We start from the raw sequence: 21729 nt of genomic DNA, 5'->3' as shown, positions 1-21729 counted from the left end.
CAGACTAGAAAATTCAGAAACCTTCGGATGAACATATGGACTACCTGGTTTATGGCAAAGTTAACACTGCAGAGAAGTGGGAGAAAAGGTGATCTTTTCAATAAATGCTGCTGGGTCAGCTGGATATTCAGATTGGAAAAAAAAAAAAAAAGGAGAAGGACCAGGGGGAAATTCATTCTAATGAGATATGACAATGCATTTTAGAAACAATGATTGATGAAATGTATTTAGAAGTTCTTTCCTTTCTGAGCTGTAATTTCCCTCTGTTGTTCCCAAACCTTTAGTGAAAGCCTCTTTCCCTCACCTATCCTGTATCAGGGCACCCTTATGGTCATGAATAAGTGGTCCTAGCTTGAAGCCAGGACCAGCAAAGCCCAGATCACAGTTGGGAGCTAAGTTCCAAGCTGGTTCCTGTGAGGGCAAGAGGCTCACTCGCTTTTCTCCAGATGCCATCTCATGTTCTGCTGCCATTCAAGACTCCCATTCTGACCTGCTTCCACCTCCTGGCCTCAGACCCTTCCCAGCCAGGCATCCTGAGTGTGCCAGAGTCGGGAACCAGAGGGCAGGGCTGGTGGCCCAGTCCGTGGAAAGTGAGGGCGTAGAGGCCCTCCGAGTAGACAATTCTTAGATGGGAAGGGGAGGAGCAACACAGGCTAGCTGTCCGCTGGTGATGGGAGGAGTTAGGGGCTTTTTTTGTGGGAGGGGGCGCTCGTCTCAGTCACCTCTCTGCCCCACTGTGGGAGCCATCTCACTTCCAGTCTCTCACTCCAGGGGACCGTGGTGGTTAGTGGTGGCGTTTGCTGGTCGTGAGGATGGGGGTGGCCTATTCTGGCCGCCTCCCCAGAACTTCAGTTCCTAGTCTCTTCTTTCTATGCCCCTTCTCTCTCTGTCATTAAAGGATGCTTTAGACTCCTCCAGGTGGTGTCAGTCCTGGATCCTCTGGGGACCGCGGAGCCCACTCCATTACCGATCCCACAAGTCCTTGCCTCAGTTTCCTCATCTGTAAAGTGAGAATTTAAGCAGCAGCCCCCCAGCCCCCTCAGGGCCGCTCTTTCGGTGACTCAGATCAGTGGGACCCGGAGCGAGGACATCCTACGATCGGCCGGCCTCGGGCTCTGGGCAACGCCGGGTAACGCAGCATCCATCTGCGAAAGTGTTCCTTCTCTTCTGCCACCTTCAGGGCTCAGCAACGCCCTGGTATCTCGGGCGGGGAGAGTCCCACTTCTGGGGAGGGGTGTAGTACGGCTTTCTCCCTCCCCTCACCCTTGGTGGCGGAAGGCGGGACGGGAAAGGGCCGTCTGGACGGGCGCGCAACCCTCCGGGACCCGCGGGGGCGGAGAGCCGGGCGGGGGACCCGGCGGCTGCCGGGCCCCGCGGGAGGAGTCTCCCCCCCGGGACCCAGAGCCCCGGCCCTCCGCGGCGCCCGGGGCCGGAACAATAGCGCGCGCGGGCGGGCGGGGGCGGGGCGCTCCGCCGGGCACCGCCCCCGGCCCGCCCCCCGCGCTCGCACACCCGCTCGCACACTGGCTCCCACCCGCCGCCCGCCCAGGCACTGCCCGCGGGAGCCGCCGCCGCCGCCGCCGCGCCCGCCATGGACGTCCGCCTGTACCCCTCGGCGCCCGCGGTGGGCGCGCGGCCCGGGGCCGAGCCGGCCGGCCTGGCGCCCCTGGACTATTACCACTGCGGCAAGGTAGGCGGGGGCGGGGTGGGGGCCCGGCGGGCGGGGCCTGCCCGCGCCTTCGGACCCCGCGCCGCGCCGGAGCGTCCCGGGCTGGAGCGCGCGGGCAGCGGTCACCCGGCGGCTCGGGACGCGGGCGCTCTCGGGGACACGCGCGGGGAGATGCTGGCGGTGCGGACGCGCGGGCACACGCACCCCCCAGCCCTGCCGACGGGCACACACGCCGCTCACGCCGATCCCTAGGCGGTGACACTCAACGCCCGGAGTTGTTGGGATCACAGGCAGAAGTCACCCGACAGTTGCTCACACGAAGTCACAGTGACACGCTCGCCACGTCCCCCCTGACGGCCTCGCCTGCATTCACGAGCCGATGCGCAGTGACCCACTGTCGCCCAGCCACGCACCTGCTCACACTACCGTCCCGCACAGGTCACCCTCGTCCGTACACAACCACACGCAGTCACGCGCCCACCTGCACTGTCACCCCGCCGCGCACAAGTCACCGTTCTCACGCGACGCCGCGGCACACCGCGTCCCGTGCCCCCACGCCGCCACACGCGGCCACAACTCGGGACAAGCACACAAAGAAGTCGCTCCGACAGTCGCTCGCCCGCGCTCCCAGTGACTTCCACGGTCGCACGCTGTCACCCACAGCCACCCACCCCGTGGACGGTGAACCTCAGGCACACGAATCGCCCTGACAGTCACCCAGTCACGCGCGGTCACACCCAGGGGCAGCAGCATCCCGCGCCCGGCCGTCCACACCCGCGCGTCGGGGTTTTTAACTTCTTGCCGCCGAAGCGCACGAATTGGGCCGTTTACGAATCGGTTGTCATCGCCCGGCGGAGCCTCCCACCGAGGCCTGTCCCCTCCCCGGAACGGCGAGCGGGCGCTTTCCCGACTGGAGTTGTGGTGAGGGGCGCCCCTTCTTTCCCGAGATCGCCACCCCAACCCGCGACCAGGTCCTACCCGCAGCGAGGTCCCCGCCGCGCTGCCCGGCCCGGGCGCGGTGAGAGCTCGCGCTTCTGGAAGCCGGGACGGGCGGCGTCCGACCCCACTCCGCGCTGCCAGCCCAGCCCCGGACCCTGCGTGGCAGCGGCGCAGTCCGAGACTCTTCTTTCGCCCAGGAGGGAACTTTCAAACTTAAGTTAGGAAGCCGGACAGTCCGTGCGTCCGCGGGTCGGTGCGTCGGTCCCGGGCTGGCCGAAGCCGAGCGCGGCTTTTCGTCACTCGGAGCCCGGATTGAACGGCGCGCGTGGGTTTCCCCGCGGCCAAGGCGCAGACGCGCGGGCTCCGTGGCGCTGCGTGGTGAGTGCCAGTCCGGTGGCTGGGTCGGCGCCCCTCCGGGGTCTTAACCCCACCTCGCAGGCTCTTCTTCAAGCTTCTTGCTATGGGGATGCTGCGGGGAGGGGGCGTCCCCGCGCGGAACCTGGGGGCCGCCCCGGCTGAACCTCGCTGGCTGCGTCCTCAGGCCTTGGGGAGCGGCTTCTGAAGTCTAGGGGCAGAGCCCTGCGCAGTTCCCCTAGGGCATGGGGTGGGGTCCGGGGCCCCCAGACCTGGGGCGGGGATGAGCCGTATGTGAGATCGCGCGGAGGATGGGGCGATTTATCTTTGGTCCAGTGACCTGCAAAGTTAGAAGCAAAAGAGGAGGATGGAGTCTTCAAGAGAAGGCAGGTTCTCTGGCCGCTTCCATTTGATGGAGGGGAAATTGATGAGAAGTAGCAAGTGGAATCTTTAGGAAGCAGAAGACAGTTGGATGGGGGGGGGGGGGGCTCGTGGGCAGTGGTCTATCTGCTGCCCTTGGCTTTGTTATTTTTTTAAATATGAAGTCGGCCAGGTCCCAGCCTCTGGTTTGGGGGCATGGGTGAGTCTGGGGATGTGTGCCTCAAAGTTTGGTTAGGTGGGTGCCCCTCACCTGCAGTGCTCCTTTGCAGGGTGGTGTTTCTGTAAACGCCGTTAGAGTGGGGTGGTCTCCTAAGGGGGCCTTTGGGAGGTGGCATTCAGCCGAGGCCCCTGCTTTATTCTGATGTTCTGTAAAGCTCTGACTCATCACCAAGATCCAGTGTGAAACCCTGGTGGGAGGAAACCAGTCAGGGAAGGAGAAGCTGGTGATTCTGGTTTCTGTCTGTGATCTCCCGACCCCTGGCCCAGAGCGCAGGGTGTGTCCAGGTGGGAGGAGGGTGGCGTTTGGGTCACTAGGGTAGGTGAAAACCAGATCTGACTTTCTACTTGGACGTGGGAAATGCTTCTCAATCCTGCAGCCTGGTGGCAGGGGGAGACAGAGGATGTCACTTGGTTCAGGGAGGGACGAGTCAGAAGCCTGTTGGTAGCAGATCACCAAAGGGCACTCGCCTTCAGTGCTAGTGGTTGGGGGTGGTGGTGCAAGTTGTACCAAGAAACTGATGCCCCTTGTTCTCCCAAGCTTCTTGGTACAGCAAGGAGGGAGTGGGGAGATCCTGGTCACTCTCCAGACTGGAGGGGAGACACACCCAAGGTGCAACCATGACCACAATTGGGATCTATAGACTGGGGTGCACAGCCAGGACGTGACCCACACCTTGGGGGCTTGGTCACTGGAGTCTAGATAAGAGCCCGGTCCCCACAAGGACCCAAACCTGAGAAGCACAAGGACAAGCCTTTGCCAAGTGACACTGGACAACCATGGGTCAGTTGATCTGGAAGGGCCCTTGGTGACTGTCCCCTTAGTAGTCCTCTAACATAGAGATTCCAGCCTCTTTAAACCAAAGTCATGAGCAGTGGCTGTTCTTTTGGTATCTTTTGTTTGAGAAAATGCAGTGACAAAGCTGCTATGGTTTCATTTTTGCTTTGAAATAGATGTTTATTTTATTAATCACAATATTAGCATGCATTTGAAAAATAGCTTATAAGATATGAAACAGGCACATTACTTATTTCATGTAGTAATGGTGCCTGGTTGAGCATGGGGATTTGCAGCCTTGTAGCTCTGTGTGTCTGCCTACGGGGAACCACTGATCCCCTCCTCCTTCCTTCACACAAGGGGAGACTGAGTCATGGAGTAGGACACTCACAGGTTACACAGCAGATGAAGAGCACAGCGGAGGCCTGAACCCAAGTTCCTGGACTCCCAGTTTGATGCTTGTCTGGCATTCCCCACAGGTCTCTGTCATGGTCTGGGAGTTGAAGTTATGATATCCTTCTAGAGTAACTATGAAGTCCCTTTATTTGGGTTTTGGCAAGGTGCTTTAGCAGGATGGGCGCATTGCCTGGGGCTCCCCGCTCAACGATCGCAGACTAGTGGAAACTGGCCAGTGGCATTGAACAAATCTGGATTCAAATCGCCACTTGTGTCTTTGTGACCTAGGGCAAATGATGCTCATTGATGTATGATTTACATGCACTAAAATGGAAATTTGAAGTGTACTGTTCCATGAGTTTTGACAAATATAACCACCCTTGTGACCCCTATCCCAATCCAGATATAGAACATTCTGTCACCCCCGAAAGGTCCCCCATGCTTCTTTCCAGTCAACACTCCCTACCTCTGGAGGAAACTACTTACCTGATTTCTATTATCAGTGGTTTATTTAAATTCAGTTTATGTGTACTAAGTCAATTTAAGTCCTAGAACTTCATATGAAGCATACACATTTTTGCATCTGGGTTCATTTTGCTCAGTGAAGTCTCCTTAAGATTCATTCATGTTGTATTTATCCCTAATTTGTTCTATTTTATTGCTTAGTAATATTACACTGTGTTGGTTTATTTGTTCACCCGCCGATGGACATTTGTGTTTGTTTCCATGTTGGGGCTGGTATAAATAAAGCTCCTGTGAACATCCTTATACAAGTTTTCTGTGAGTGGGGCAAATTATTTAATATCTTTGAGCCTCAGTGTCCTCTTAAGGACAACACTGTCTACTTCTGAGGTTCAGGAGAGTTAACTGAGTTAATATAGGGTATAAAAGTTCTTGGCACATACCGGCTACTAATTAGATAGCAATGGTATCAACCACTTGGGACCTATTCCAGTGAGAGGCTTAGCATCTCTGTGTTCCACATATCCTTCATCCCTGTTTCAGACATCCTTCGGGGCCAACTTGGGTACCATTTTCTCCATGCAGTGCTCCATGGTCAGTAACCTTCTGTCTTTTTCCAGGCATCCCCTGAAGAACTGGTTACTGCTTGGGTTTTGGCATGTTCTGCCATCCATCACTCAGTCAACAAACAGTTATAGAGCACGTCTTTGTGCTAGGCACCGTACTTGGCAACAGAAGTGAAACAAAGTGACTCAAATTGCTTCCCTCTTGAGCTTATGTATCAGCATGGGAAGTCATAAATATATGGATGAGATCGTTGTGGTATTGTGACCGATGCCATCAGTACGACTATGGAGAAAAAGGAAGCAGGGAAGAGAGGAGTGTCAGGTCCAGGGACTGGTTTGCCATTTTAAGTAGTAAGGTTGGGGAAGGCCTTGTGGTTTAGACCAGGAGTTCTCAAATTCATGTACACAATAGGAATCATCTGGCAAGATTTGAAACACAGGTTCCGGGGCACCCTTCCTGCCCTGAGATTCTGATTCAGCTAATTTGTGCTGGGGTCCTGAGGGTCTGCGTGTCTGACGTGCTCCCAGTCCTGCCGCTGCCACTCCAGAGACCACATGTTATGTAGCAGTGGTTCAGTTGTTTGTATACAGGGTTTTGTGGGCTCCCACCAGGCAGGAACCGTGCCCAGCACCTGGCACAGTGCCTGACCGATAATTACTCAGGAAATTGTGCTGGTGGGTGAATGATTCAACTCTCCACCCCCACAGCTCTGGGCACAGCATCTTGCCCCTGCATGCGATCTAGACAAGCTTGGGTAGTGAGTGATTGGTGGCTCCTTGTGACGAAAATCCACGAAGTGGGAGGGCCTGGTCCCACCTTCACCCAGACTTGAGATTGGAGAGGCCTGCTCAGCATCCCTGGTAGGTGAGATCCCCATGGCATCTTTCTGCTGGGACACTGGTGGCTGTGGGTGGGTCCCTGGAGGAGGAGCCCTGGGCTGGCTGGTCCTGGGGGAACTTTGGAAGGGCGGGCGCCTGTGTTTCTGTTAGGAGGCTTTTTCACTTTCTGTCCAAGGATGTTCTCTATAGGATGTCCTCTATAGGATGTTCTCTATAGGATGCCCTCCCCCAGCCTGTCCCAAAGATTCCACAAGGACCACACTTCTATACCTTATCGATGTCAGGAGCAGCAGCCCAGGTCCGGCACAGCTGTCCCCAGTCTACTGGATGACCTTGAGCATGAAAATGCCATACCCTGGGCCTGTGTTCCCCTCTGTGCAAAAAGGAGAGCAAATTAGTGACCCTTAGCCTTGTGAGATGGGGGGCTGTGGTGTGGAAATCTAATGAAATAAAGTCTGGGCATGTCCTTTATAACTGTAGAGTGGGGTCCCCCTGGCAAGGATGAGGATTATGCTTTTTGAAGAGATGGGCTCTTATATACTTTAGTAGGTAGGTTACCACCGTCTCTGTCTCCCTTTACTTTTGTATTCCCAGAGCTGGCCTGGCACATAGGTGCTAGGCAAATATTTGCTGAATGAATGAATTCTGGGCTGGCCTGTTGTTCCCTGTGGCTTGAAGAACTTAGCATCTGTTTGGCTTTTATAATCTGAAGACTTTTGCAGTGAGCGCATGGTATTCAGGGCAGGGCAGAGGCCAAGAGTCTTTTGGCTGACCTGACATTCCTAGAAGAGCTTCCCTGCGTAGGCCCCGGGGACTGAACCCAGCATGGAGAGCAGCCAATAAGCTGGGAAGAGCCTTATCCTTATCCCAAGGATCTCTGTGTGGCATAGCTGCCAGCCCCATGTGATTCTATAGGGCATTTATTTTGCTCCTCTGATTTCCCAGTGCTGGTCTCAGGTTAGAAAGGCAGTGTAAATTCTGTAACCCAGCAGACATGGCTTTGATCCTCAATGCAGGCAAGTTATTTCACCTCCCTGTGCCTCAATCTCCTCATCTGGAAAATGGGCACATCAATACTTCCCCCCACCCCAACCCCTGACCCCCATGAGGTTGCCTTGAGGCCTAGAAATCCTGCTTGTAAGGCACTCAGCGCCAGCAGGAAATGCTTTCATTTCTATTCACAAAGAACAGCACAATTGAAAGTTAAAATGCAAGAGAAATCTAGTTTCAGCGCAGGCTGCTGGGGGAAGGGTCTTCCTAACGTGAGATCTCTTCGTGCTGTGGTCTCTGGATCTGATTTTCCCGGGCCTCCAGTTGGAAGTGGTCCCTGCACAGCATTATGGAGGGACAAGGATCTGTGCACTTCCTTTGCGTCTTTTTTTTTCTTCTTTCTTGAATCTGTGTGGGAGGGAAGGTGGGTTTTGGAGGCAGAGAAGACCAGTACAAATTGCAGCTGCGTGGTTCAGTAGCGAGGGCTGGTGACCTGTGCACATCATTTAACCTCTCCAAGTCTCAGTTTTTTCCATCTGTACAAGGGAGGCATAATGCCTTCCTCATATTGTTGCTGTGAAGCTCAGATTAAAGTAACAGATATGGAAGTTCCCTGTAACCTAGAACAGTGTTTCCCAACCTCAGCAATATTGACAGTTTGGACCTGACAATTCCTTGTTGTGGGGGTTGTTCCATGCATGATGGAATGTGGAGCAGCGTTCTCGGCCACTACCAACTGATGCCAGGAGCACCTCCCCTCGAGTCATGACAATCAAAAATGTTTCCAGACTTTGCTAAGTGTTCCCTGGGGGGTGGGGAACAAAATCACCCCAGTTTGAGAACCACTGATCTGGAAAGTGGCTCAGGTAAACTAGGAGATGATGGTGATGAGAGTGGCAGAGTTTGAGGTTCACGCTTTCTGTCTGGTATTTTAGTCTTGTGTCTCCCTGTCAGCAAATCCTTTATCCACACGGTTGGCCATTATCTTTTTTTTATTTGTTTACATGGACTGAAAACCTACGTAGTGATGTTTCAGCATGGTTTGGGAGCAGCAGGAAAAACATATGGTAAGTAATTATTAACTTAATGAGTCGTGGTAAATTGTGATTTTATAACTTAGTGAAAACATGTTGTATAACACAGGATAATAAATTTTGATCAATTATCCTGAGGCTTAAATTTCCTGCTGTACAGTTGCTGTTTCTGGTGCCTGCAAGAGGGAGCAACAGGGTTGTGGTTTTACAAGGCTGGATTTTCTGCTGGGTTTTTCTGATGCTCAACAAGTTTTCTTGAGTGCCTACTGTGTGCTAGGGGATTCAGCCCTGTCCTGAAGGCTGTGACTTGATAGGAAACTTGGCTTTCCTAGATGAAAGACCATGTGGATCTGTAATATTTTGGCTCAGAATGCAGAGTCACAATTAACTATATAACTGTCTGGGGAAATGACAGTGTCAGAGGTGTGAGTAGGCTTCAAATAGCAAAGTCTTACAAGAAACACCAAGCGGGCTATGTGGGGCGCATGCGGAGTGGTGGGAAGACCTTCTAGGCAGAGGGGCAGCTCTTGCAAGGTGGTTTGGGGATACTGTCAGCCTAAGTTGGGGAGACCGGCCTGCAGGAGAGAGGGATACCGGTAGGAGTCATTATGCGGAGGGTTGAATTCGAGCTGCTTAGGTTTTAAGTGGAAAGACGTGGGGGCGCCACAGTTATCGTTCAGAGTATGAACTGTTCCTTGTTGCTGGATCCAGACCATTGTTGGTGACCGTCTCTTGGTCTTCTGCTGTAGGAAAATTTTTGTTTGTTTTGGTAGAGGGTTTAATATTATTATAAATGCCTATAAAATATTCTTCACTTATATGGATCTGGCATTCTCTTTCCGTTTTTATTGCAGTGTAGTTGGTTTACAATACTGTGTTAGTTTCAGGTGTACAACAAAGTGATTTAGTCATCATATATGCATTTTTTTTTCAGATTCTTTTCCATTATAGGTTACAAGATACTGACTTTGTTCTTTATTTTATATGTGGTAGTGTGTATCTGTTGGGCTTCCCAGGTGGCGGTAGTGGTAAAGAACTCGCCTGCCAATTCAGGAGATGTAATAGATGCAGGTTCGATCCCTAGGTCAGGAAGATCCACTAGAGGAGGGCATGGCAACCCACTCCAGTATTCTTGCCTGGAGAATCCCAAACATGGACAGAGGAGCCCGGTGGGCTATGAGTCCATAGGGTCACAAAGAGTCAGACATGATTGAAGTGACTTAGCATGCATGTAGCATCTGTCTATTAATTGCATACTCCTAATTTATCCCTCCTCTCCTTTCCCCTTTGTTAATCATAAGTTTATTTTCTATGTCTGTGAGTCTATTTTTGTTTTGTAAATAAGTTGATTTTATTATTTTTTAGATTCCACATATAAGTGATGTCATATATTATTTTTCTCTGTCTGACTTAGTTCACTTAGTATAATATTCTTTAAGCCTGTCTGTGTTGCTACAAATGGCAATATTTCATTTTTCATGGCTGAGTAATGTTATATATATGTATGTATGTATGTATATAAACACACACACACACCACATTTTCTTTATCCATTCATCTTTTGTTGGACACTTAGGTTGCCTCCATGTCTTAGCAATTGTAAATTATGCTGCTGTGAACATTGGAGTGCATGTATATTTTTGAATTAGAGTTTTCATTTTTTCCAGATGTATACCTAGGGGTAAGATTGCTGGATCATATGGTAACTCTATTTTTAGTTTTTTGAGTAACCTTCATACTGTTTTCCATAGTGGCTGCACCAATTTACATTCTGCTGTGGGAAAGTTTAATGACTTATGTTTGATTTCCCCCAGTAGTCAGAGATGCTCTGCTTCTCAAACTTCAGTGCGACAGAATTACCTGGAGGGCAGTTGGAACTCAGAATGCTGGTGCCATGCACACACTCCCGCACCACCCCCCGCCTCACCACATCGCACAGTTCTTATTCAGTAGGTCTGGGCAGGAGTTGGAAATGTGCACTGCCCACAGTTGGCTATGCCAGTGCTGCTAGTCTAGGGAGCACACTTAGAGAACCGGTTCTCGTCTAGACGATGGAAGAATTTTGTATCTTGGCCTCGGGCAGCAGGGATGTGCTGCTGGCCTGGGGCATGTAAGCCTGGATTGGACTTGGTCGGGTGTCTCTGAGATTCTTGCCTTCTTCAGGACCCCTGTGGGTCAGGGGGAGTGTCTCCATCTGGGAGACAACTTTACATGGAACTCCTTGGAAACGGACTCTGAGATGGAGAGTTGCCTGTGGAAGGTGTTATTTGCAGGGAAGTTCTCAGGAGGAGCACCTTGAACGGAGTAGGGGAAGTGTGACTGGGCAGAGGGAGGTGCTGGCCTGGAAGATACGTAATGATGAAAGTGACCCACAGGGAAGTTTGGAGCTGGGCTCCAGTGTGTCCCAAACTGAGGCAAGGGGGCTGCCCACTCCTTGAATTCTTGTGTCCTCTGGTTGCTGTCTTCAGGCAGCCCCACGTATAGCTGTGAGCCCAGCAGTTTGGGAGTGAATGAGTGGAAAGGGAAGCATCCCAGTATCTGTTTCAGGGAGCTGCACTTGGGGGAGAAGACTCACCTTCCTCTCTGTCCCCAAGAAATCAGGGGCCAGCGTGTTGTTAATTTTTAGAGACTTTTGAGTCACTGACTGGATTCTTCTTTATTTCGTGCTGTGAGTGAGAACTGGTAGATAACTGCTTCTTAGGACCAAATGAAGAAAAATGGTCATTAGTGGGATATTCTGGGGCCCAGCGAGTTTCTGACACATTCCTAGGTAGGATTCCAGAGTTTTTGCATTGAAATGTCACACATTTTTCCTGTGTGGCGGGAAAGACTCCACCACATTGGTTCCTGAGGAGCTTCTGGGTCCTGCCTGCGTGAGGCACATCTGGGCAGGGGGCCGTGGCTTTCTCTTTGGACTGAAGTCCTGTCACATTCTTCAAGAGCCTCTTTGCCCTGCCCCAGTGTAAGTCAGCAGCCATGGTGTTCTCCTTACCAATCTTTCATCTTCTCTGAGCAACCAAGAAGCTCAGAGGCAAATGCCTGGGTCACTTGTAGGCATGACATAGGATATCATGGGACATCTTTTGCTCATTAATTTACTCCCAATTTCATTTCATTCTTCTTTCATTTCCCTCTTTGTCTTAAAAGTGAAAGTGAAGTTGCTCAGTTGTGTCCGACGCTTTGCGACCCCATGGACTGTAGCCTGCCAGGCTTCTCTTGCCTGGGATTTTCTAGGCAAGAGTACCAGAGTGGGTTGCCATTTCCTTCTCCAGCGGATCTTCCCAACCCAGGCATCGAACCTGGGTCTTCCACATTGTAGGCAGACGCTTTACTCTCTGAGCCACCGGAGAAGGCAATATTATTTTTTATTTTATTTTAAAAAAATTTTAGCTGCACTGGGTCTTCATTCAGGTACATGGGCTCTTCATTGCAGTGTGTGGGCTCAGTAGTTGCAGCACGGGCTTAGTTGCCTCGAGACTTGTAAGATCTTAATACTCAGCCAGGGATCGAACTTGCATCCTCTGCATTAGAAGGCAGATTCCTAACCACTAGACCACCAGGAAAATTCCTCGCCTTTCTCTCTTTTTTAAAAATTGTTTTTATTCTCTATAAAATACACTGAAATATTTTAAGAGTAGAAAAAAAGTAGAGCCTCTCTCATTCTCTTTCATTTTCCCCACTGCCCTCTCAGCCCTGCTCCCTAGGGTTAATCACAGAGTGAAGTGTGGTGAGTATACTTCCAGGCATAACCGTTCTTTAGTTCAGTGCTTCTAATAAGTATCATTTCTATTTCTGTAATCACTTTTTCATTTCCCAGAATACTATATTGTTTCTTGATTGATCTTATGTTATAGTAGCTCATCCTTTTCTAAATGGATATATGAACATCTTGAATCTTTTTGAAGACGATAATTCAATTGTTTAAAAAAGTCATTTTCTGTTTGCTGCGTTAACTCTGTTTTCTTGTTGACTAGCTCTTTGGTTCACTTCCTGGTCCCTCTTTTATGCTGATATTTTCTACAAATGCCTGATAATTCTTGGTTGACATTTATTTGTAAACAAGGTTCTAGATTGATCTATTCTGTGGTTGTAAGTTTCCTCAACATCTGTGAAAGCCACGAGCATGTAGGTAGGCAATGCAAATGTTGGTTTGAGGTGCCCTGAGGATGGTCTGTGTGTAGACATTTGAAGCTGGAGACTTCTGCTGGAGCATGGGACAAGCTCACTTGCAGCTGGGTGGGGACCTCCATGTCTCTTCTCAGCCAGCAGTCACCCATGGGCACTAGTGCACTTTGCGTTTCCTGCATCATGCGCTTCCATAGCAAGGGGGAATCCCTGAGACAGACTTCTTGTTTAATTATAGAGTCCTTCTCCCTGGCTTAGTCCCAGGTTAAAGCCAACAGTCAGCTTCTCTGAGGACTGTTGTTGTTCAGTCGCTCAGTCCTGTCCAACTGTTTGCGACCCCATGAACTGCAGCACACCAGGCCTCTCTGTCCATCACCAACTCCTGGAGTCCACCCAAACCCATGTCCATCATGTCAGTGATGCCATCCCACCATCTCATCCTCTTGCCCCTTCTCCTACCCAGCATCAGGGTCTTTTCCAATGAGTCAGCTCTTTGCATCAGGTGTCCAGAGTATTGGAGTTTCAGCTTCAGCATCAGTCCTTCCAATGAATATTCAGGGTTGATTTCCTTTAGGGTTGACTGGTTTGATCTCCTTGCAGAGGACTATAGGTTAACACAAAGGTCAAGTCTCTCAGAGCTTTCAGCCCTTGCTGCCTGTTCTTTGGGATTTTCTGGGTTTCAGTTAAGAAAATAGCTTTTCCTCTTCTAAACCCCACTAGAATGACAAAAAAGGGGAGACAGATATAACACAGATATTCATAATTCATATACACACATATATATTCATAATTCAGATAGATGAAAGCTGAATAACTCCAAAAGGGTCTGTAAGAAAACAAGAAAGGAGTGGCCATCAGAAACATAGAGAGGGTGCTGGAAAGTAAGAAGTTGAAGAGAAAGAGGGTTGAACCGAAACCCAGGAAACCCCAGTCTAGTGGGTTTAGAATAAGGGAGAGGTAAAATTAGGTGTTCCACCCACCATCTTGAAAAAAAAGCACAGTCTCACTGACTTTTATTTCTAAGGTTTGTGCTGTTTTATGGAGAAAAGCAGGGTCAGAATAAGCACAAATTATTAACTGAGCATTTACTGCGGGCTCAGAGCCAGGCCCTCTCACTTCTATCATCTCACTAAGTCTTTGTAAGAACTGTGCTAGACAGACACATCCCCACTGTGGAGGTGAGAAGACTGAGGTCCTAATAAGTCACGTTACAGAAGGCAGCAGAGGAGCTGGCTGGCGGAGCTGGGGTTCGGACTGCCCTCCCCGCGCCTATCTCCTGCAGCCTCCGTGGTGCCAGCTAGAGCTTCCTCCCTCTGCAGAGATGCAAGAGTGGACCAGCTCACCCCCTGTTTCAACTGTTCCGGCATTGTCTATTCTAGGGGGTCAGGGGATTCCCAGCTGGGCCTCCTGGCTTGGTTTTCAGCTTCAAACAGCATTTGGTAGTAGAATGCCTTCACATTAGAGCTAATTAAAACATGCTTATATCGAAGTCAGGTCTAATTTGTAGGAATGATTTAGAAACTTGTTGGAAAGGAATCTACCTCAGTAGTCTAACCCAGGGTCAATCTCATGCATAAATTTTGCTGTTGCACTGTGCTGTGTTTTGACTTGAAGTATAGTTGATAATTGGTGCTAGTGGTAAAGCAACTGCCTGCCAATGCAGGAGACATGAGAGACCCGGGTTCCAACTCTTGGTCAAGAGGATCCCCTGGGGGAGGGCATGGCAACCCCCTCCAGTATTCTTGCCTGGAGAATCCCATGGACAGAGAAGCCTGGCAGGCCACAGTCCATAGCAGAGTAAAGAGTCAGACACAAATGAAGTGACTTAGCCTGCACACACATACTTGATGATGTGGAAGATGGACCCTGGGCCTTTCATTGCTCATTTGTTCTGCAAAGATTCAACAAGTACCTATTGGGCACTACATTATTTAAGGAGATCCCTTTACTCTCCCCCACCCCCCACAAAAAAATAATCTGGGATGGTTCCTTGCTGTCCTTCAAGGGGCCAAATGACCTGAGCAGCAACCCCCACTTCTACCCCATGCGTTCTCTGCCTAATATGTCCACCTGAGCTGTAAGTGAATTTTTATGCAAAACCAGATAGTGGATTCAAATATGATTTTCGAGTTCTGTGGAGGTATTTGGGTTCATATCCTGGCACTTACAAGCTGTGTGACTTTGGACCGCTCACTTAACCTCTCTGCTGCTGCTGCTGCTAAGTCACTTCAGTCGTGTCCAAGTCTGTGCAACCCCATAGACGGCAGCCCTCCAGGCTCTCCCGTCCCTGGGATTCTCCAGGGAAGAATACTGGAGTGGGTTGCCATTTCCTTCTCCAATGCATGAAAGTCAAAAGTGAAAGTGAAGTCGCTCAGTCGTGTCCAACCCTCAGTGACCCCATGGACTGCATCCTTCCAGGCTCTTCCATCCATGGGGTTTTCCAGGCAAGAGTACTGGAGTGGGGTGCCATTGCCTTCTGAGTCTCAATTATCTCACATAACTGCATTTGCATCTTAGGTTTGTGGTGAGGCCTCCGGGAGATCAAGTAAGTCGTATCCTCCCTCGTTCTAGTCCTGGGTGTTGTTCAGGTCATCTGGGCCCTTGAAGGACAGTGAGCATAGATGTCATCCCAAGTTTTGTTTTGGCTGCACCTCGCAGCATATAGGATCTCAGTTCCCTGAGCAGGGATTGAATCCACACCCTCTCTTAACCCCTGGATCACCAGGGCAGTCCGCATCCCAGGTTTTCATGTCTTTTGTAAAGGAGAGGTCTAGGGAGCTTTCAAGTGCAGAATAAGTGTAGTGGTGTTTCTGATTGGGATCGTCTCTTTCCTCCTCTACATCAGTTCTCTTCTTTCTCATGAACGCTCTCACAAAGACTCTAAGGTTCAATGAAACATTCAGCTTCATAAGACTCACTTGGGCAACCCTTGGTACCTGTCTCCTCGAAGGACTTGGAACACGACCCACTGCTTGGCCAGCAGGACACGTGATCTGTGCCTCCTCCGCGGGAGAAGTTCCAGCAGAGGTCTCTGACGTTGTCCATGGAGGGGGACTTCTCTTTTCTTTGTCAGCTCCCCCCAGTGCCAGGTTTTAGTTCAGATGCAAGAGAAGAAGATCCTCAGTAGGGGACTTTGGAAACCACTTGACTTAAAAGCTTCAGTTCCCAAAGGACCATCTCATTCTCTAGTATCTACTTCCCTGCCAGGGGTATGTTGGTTACAAGAGTCATTACACTCAGGGGAAACCTCAGATGTGGCTTCTTTTTAAATATGTATTAACTTGGCTGTGCCAGATCTTAGTTGCAACACTTGGGATGTTTCATCTTCGTGGAGGCACGTGGGCTCTTTAGCTGCGGCATGCAGGCTCTAGTTTCCTGACCAGGGATCGAAGTTGGGGCCTCTGCGTGGGGAGCACAGAGTCTCAGCCACTGGACCACCAGGGAGGTCCCAAATACAGCCTCTTAATCAGATAGTTATAGTTTATTTATAGTTCCTTCCAGTCCAGATGCAACTTATTCAATCAAGGGTCATTTTTACCATAAGCAGAGTGGCCTAGTAACACAGTTAGCATCCTGCCTTCTTCAAGTTTCCAGGGGAGTTATGCTAGGCAATTAACCAAGGGGAAAGTCTCTTGCGAAAGGGTTTGGTGAACCCTTTATTCACATTCACCATCCTGTTTTTCCCCAGGGGTGTCACTTTTTGGCAGCTCTTTCAGAGGGATGAATGAAGTTCTCAGTATGTTTTGAAATGTATCCCATGTTTCTGTATGTTTTCTGATTGATTATATAAAGACACACGCTCACATTCCGGTCAAGAGATATGCCTTGGAGTCATATTGACCTGGAATCAAATTCTGGCTTTGAAACTTAGAGCTAATTCATTTATTCCTTCATTCGTTCAGCCAAGCAAAGAACATTCTCTGCCTGCTGTATGTAGCCCTTGGAGGTAGATGCCAGACATGAACAAATGATGAACACCTAGTCCTTGTCCTTGAGAAGCTGCAGTCTGATATATTAGAGAGACAGGCAAAAAGAAGCAATTCCAAGGAGTGTGAGACTACCAGGCCAGGCAGAGGGTAGAGTGGGGTGGGGGGAGTCAGGGAAGGATTCTCAGAGGAGCGGACACCTGGCCTGTGCTTGGAGATGAATTGGCCAGGTGAAGAAGATAGGGAAGAGCATTCCAGGTAGAAGGAACAGCATGTGCAAAGGCATAGAAGGGGCCGAGAGGGCATTTGGAAAGCTACTTATTACCTGTGGCCTCAGTTTCCTCATCTGCAATATGGAATTAACTGTGCTATCTGTTGATAAAATTAAATGAGATAAGTGTGTTTAAGCATCTGAGATGCTTAATTTCTTTCTCTGTTTCCAGACCTGTTTATTGATGTCTAAGAGCCAAAGTTTGATTTTAAATGAGACAAAGAGGAAAAAAACTCCAAACCTGAAGGGCCTGTCCTCACCCCTGGGCCATGCATTGCCTCCATTGGCTCTTCGGTTAGCCGATTTACTTATCTTGTGAACGGAGCACTAAATGTTTGCCCACTCTCTTAGATTATGTCTTACAGTATCAGTGAAGCACAGAAGTGTGTTTTCCTGATGGCTCCCCGTTAACAACAAGCCACGACCCTGTTGCAGCGTCTTTGGCACAATATTCTCTCTGCCAGCGTCCTTGCTTCTGTCCAGTGCTCGGTCAGCATGTCCTATCACTTGCTGCTTTATCTTGCTCTTCCGAAAGATGGCCACCTCCCACATACCAGCTGGGGACGCTTAGCTTTTGGGGGCAGATGCGCTGAGGAGCCATCTCGACTGTGATCGGGTTTTGTTTGATTTGTGAATGAGATCCTGTCATTTTTCTGGGCACAATTGCTTATGGGTCTCCGTGGTGGCTTAGTGAACTCTGCCCAACCAAAATCAGACCTCTGCTTAAAACCTTCCAGTCCTTCCCCTGGATGTGTAGGTAATGTTAAATGCCTTTTTTGTTCCAAACATCCTGGTGTGGTCTAGCCTGCTTTTCCAGCCTCACTCCCAGCTGCTCTGTCTGAGGCCCTGGGCTTTGAGTTGGGGACACGATGGGGAGCAAAACCAGCCTCCATTGACTCCATTCTGGCCACCCCAGCCTTCTTGCTTTTTACCCAGATGCCCCCACCCGCATGCTTATTTTTGCTTGAAGGTCTTTGCGTATGCCATTGCCTTTGTGTGAAATGTCTTTGTCTTCATTCTGCACAAGGCTGTTTCCTGCTCATCCTTCAGATCTCAGCTTTATCCTTACCTTCTCCAAGACTCTGACCCCCTCATCTTTGCAGTTACCCTGTTATTTCCTATCTCAGCTCCCAGTGTGTTTTTCCCCCTTGCATGCTAGATCTGTAAGACGACTTGAGGGCCTGTTCCACCTTGAGGACAGTAAGCTTTCCAACCATTGGAGTCACGCTTGTTTCTTTCAACACTGAGTCCCCAGCACTTAAACGTGGTGTCTGCTACGTAGTGGGTGCTCGGTGATAAGTTGTTGAAAGAATGAATCAATGAGTGTGGTGGTTATGTTTGCCAGAGATAGCCATCATAACATATCCCAGGCTGTGTTTCCAAAAATAATTCGGTGTCACCCTCTCTGGGCCTCCATTGGGTATTTGTGCATTGTTGCCGAGAGGATTAAATGCATAAATATGAGAGACACAGTGTCTGGGGCTTTGCAAATGTTAATAAATGTGAGTTCACATTGTAAAGACCACGCTGAGCCCAAGGAAGACGGTTGAAATGGGAGTCAAGAGGGTTGGTGGTTGAAACCCTTAGGATTTTTCATCAATGTGGTTTCATCTTTCATCAGCTTGCTGGGGGAAGGGCTGGTGGATCTCAGCCCCATTTTGTCCACTTCCGTTCTCCCTGTGGGTGATGACCTTGCCATTTTTAGGAGGGAGGCATCACTCCCAGTTGCTTGGGTTGGGGGAGCTGGAGTGCAGTCAGCCTGACCTTCAGAGATAAGGAAATCTGTCTCTAGCCCATGGAAATGCTTCTATTGGGCAGGCAGGACTTTTTTTTTTTTTTTAACTTTATAAGGAAAGGTTTTTAATTACTTGTGAAAAACTAAATTCACCCTGTAAAAATAAACCATGTAGAGCAAAATCACAGTTAACTGAAGTGTAAACATCCATAGTGAATGATAAATATTGTAGAGAAAGGTTCCACTGTTTATGTACTACCCCTTATCAAGGTTGCTAAAGGTCTTCCTTTAAGTGGTGGCATCAGGCTATAATCAAGATCTCTGTGTGGCTGGGGACTTCCCTGGTGGTCCAGTGATTAATCCATGGTATAATGCAGGGGACACGGGTTCAGTCCCCGGTTGGAGAACTAAGACCCCACGTGCCATGGAGCAACTAAGGCAGCATGTTGCAGCTAGAAAATCTGTACACCACAATGAAAGATCCTACATGAGTTCACATTGTAAAGACATGCCGAGCCCAGGGAAGAAGGTTGAAATGGGAGTCAAGAGGGTTGGTGGTTGAAACCCTTAGGATTTTTCGTCAGTGCTTGTCTAGATGGGGGACAGGCTGGTAGATCTCAGCCCCCGGTTTTGTCACAACTAAGACCTGAGGCAGCCAAATAAATAGAAAGACATAAATAGATAAAAAAATAAACGTCTATAAAAAAATCACTGTGGTCATGCAAGATCACCTACTTCCTCTTAATAAAGTATAAATTGTGAAGACTGTGTTCCCTGCCAAGATGTTTAAGGAATGGGGAAGAAACCACCTGCTACTGTCCAGCCACGCAGACTCAAGAGCATGTTTATTTGGGTGCTTTCCTTCCTTACAATTTAATCCTGCTGATTTCTCCTTTCCAGCCAGTCCACCAGAAACCCCTTACCCATCTTTTTCTTTTCTCTTCTCACGTGTCATTTGCCTATTCATTCCGTGTATTGTTTTTGTCCCACTAGATATCAGCTTCACAAGGGCTGGCTCTCTGCAGGTGGCTCATGGTTGTCGCTACGAGAGCAGTTCTCACTGTGGTGCCTCTGGTTTGGGCCTCTTCTTCCCGCCTGGCAGACTCCTATGGACATGTCTTTTAAGTTTCTGCTCAAGTGACACCTCCTCCAGGAGGCCTTCGCTGCTTGCCCCCACTCCAGCACCTGGCACACCATAGCCTCCCCAAGAATTGGAGTTGTTTCTGCTCCAGGAGATGAGGCCTTGAAGGCCATGTCCAGGAGTTTGGACTTTGTCTCAACGGTAGTGAGAGTTGAGGTATGCTGCACTTATCTTTGTGGCTGTCTTATGGGGAAAGCAGTGGATAGGACAAAGAATGGATGCAGGGGGACAGTGGGGAGGTGATCACTGTGGTTTAGAAGAGGATTGATGATCGCTTGGGGATGCACACTCCAACATGGTAGCCACTAGTTACACGTGACTGTTGAGATTTAAAGTAAAATCAAATAAAATGTAGTTCCTTCATCATGCGAGCCATATTTCAAGTTCTCTATATCCCCCATGGACAGTGCAGATATAGAACATTCCTGTCATTGCATAAAGTTCTGTTGGACCACTCTGGCTTGGACTGTACTGCTGGGATGAGAGTGGAGAGAAATAGAAGGATATGGGAGATGTTAGGAGGTAGACTCCGTGTGATTTGGGGATGGATTGGCTATGGGGCATGCTCGAGATGGGGTGTCAAGGTTCAGACCGAGGCTGTTGGCCACGGCCAAAGTTGAACTCCTGGCTCAAAGGAGGGAATGTTTTTATGTCTCTGGATTCAGGACGTGGTACCAAAGGGTCAGCCATGTCCACCAACAGCCCAAGAAAGCACCCACCTTAAGGCAGCCTCCTGGCACGGCTGATTGTCTTTTGAAAAACCTTCAGTTGTGTGTATGTCTCTTGTCAAATCCGCCTTCACTTGGGGTCTAACGTGTGGATCATGAGATCTTTGTGATCAGGGAATTATATGTATATTAATGCAGATTTCAATCAGAAGAGTCGTGTTTGCCATTGTGGTACGGTCTGATGCTGTTTAAATGCCTTCGGTAATACCTTCAATCAGACGGCAAATAGAAAACAGGAAAGTTAGTAATAAAAAATGAATTAGAGCGATTAGCAAAAGGTGAACCACTTCCCTCCTCAGGCAACAGGCAGAGATGACAAGCTTTGCACGGTTGCTCCTGTCCAAACACCCGGCAGGATTATTGCAGCCTCCGGGAATGGCCCTGGGGTCCGCTAGGCATGTAGGACTTGGTTATTGCCTTTCCTTTTGCAAAGGTCATAGGCATCCCCTTGGAGGGGCTCTGTGGGGCTCATTCCCTGGGGTGGGCTGGAATGGGGCCTCTGAAGAGGGGTTTCTGACTCATGGCTGGTCAGGAATGTTCTTCTTCCAAGGCAGTGACATCAGTGCCCTTGCTCCCCCTCCCTCCACCCTCCAGGGCCCTGGGGAATCTGGACCTCTTTGCACCATCTTCCCCCAAAAGTGCCCTTGAGGAAAATTTCCTAGCTGTCTGGTGTTGAGTTGGGGTCCCTTCAAGAAGGCAGTAGAGGACTTCCCTGGTGATCCAGTGGTTAAGAATCCACCTGCCAGTGCAGGGGACTCGAGTTCGATCATGGTCCGGGAAGATGCTACATGCCACGGGGCAATTAAGCCTGCCTGTGTGGCACAATTACTGAGTCTGTGTGCCTAGAGCCTGGAGCCCGTGCTCTGCAAAAAGAGAGGCGACCACAGTGAGAAGTGCGAGCGCAACTAGAGAGAAAACTCATTGCAATGAGCTCATCCCACTCATTGCAACTAGAGAAAAACCCACGCAGCAATGAAGAACCCCTACAGCCAAAAGTAAATAAATAAATAGTTTTTTTGAACGAAGAAGGGTAGTAGAGGCAGACCCTCTGACTAATGCAAGCAAAGAAAACCAGAAATGAAACAGGCATGAAAGAAAAACGGAAGAAAGAAAAACAGAATGCTGGTGACCGTGTGAAGTGTGTGAGACTGGAAGTCAAATCAGAAGAACATAGTGCT

General features: G+C 49.6%; 1 protein-coding gene across 1 annotated transcript in view; it reads left to right on the top strand.

The window, feature by feature from the left end:
- The first annotated feature begins 1576 nt into the window (after window positions 1–1576).
- Window positions 1577–21729, top strand: part of TOX2 (TOX high mobility group box family member 2) — a 156517-nt gene continuing 136364 nt past the window's right edge. Inside the window, exon 1 of the mRNA XM_040248346.1 lies at window positions 1577–1690. Within this exon, the coding sequence (XP_040104280.1) occupies window positions 1592–1690 (99 nt within the window). The 5' untranslated portion in view covers window positions 1577–1591. The remainder of the gene's footprint in view (window positions 1691–21729) is intronic.

Source organism: Oryx dammah, unplaced genomic scaffold (assembly GCF_014754425.2).
Source record: "Oryx dammah isolate SB20612 unplaced genomic scaffold, SCBI_Odam_1.1 HiC_scaffold_10, whole genome shotgun sequence".
In the NCBI taxonomy this organism is placed as follows: domain Eukaryota; kingdom Metazoa; phylum Chordata; class Mammalia; order Artiodactyla; family Bovidae; genus Oryx; species Oryx dammah.
The sequence above is the reverse complement of the archived record's forward strand: the minus strand, read 5'-3'. Positions and strand labels throughout refer to the sequence as shown.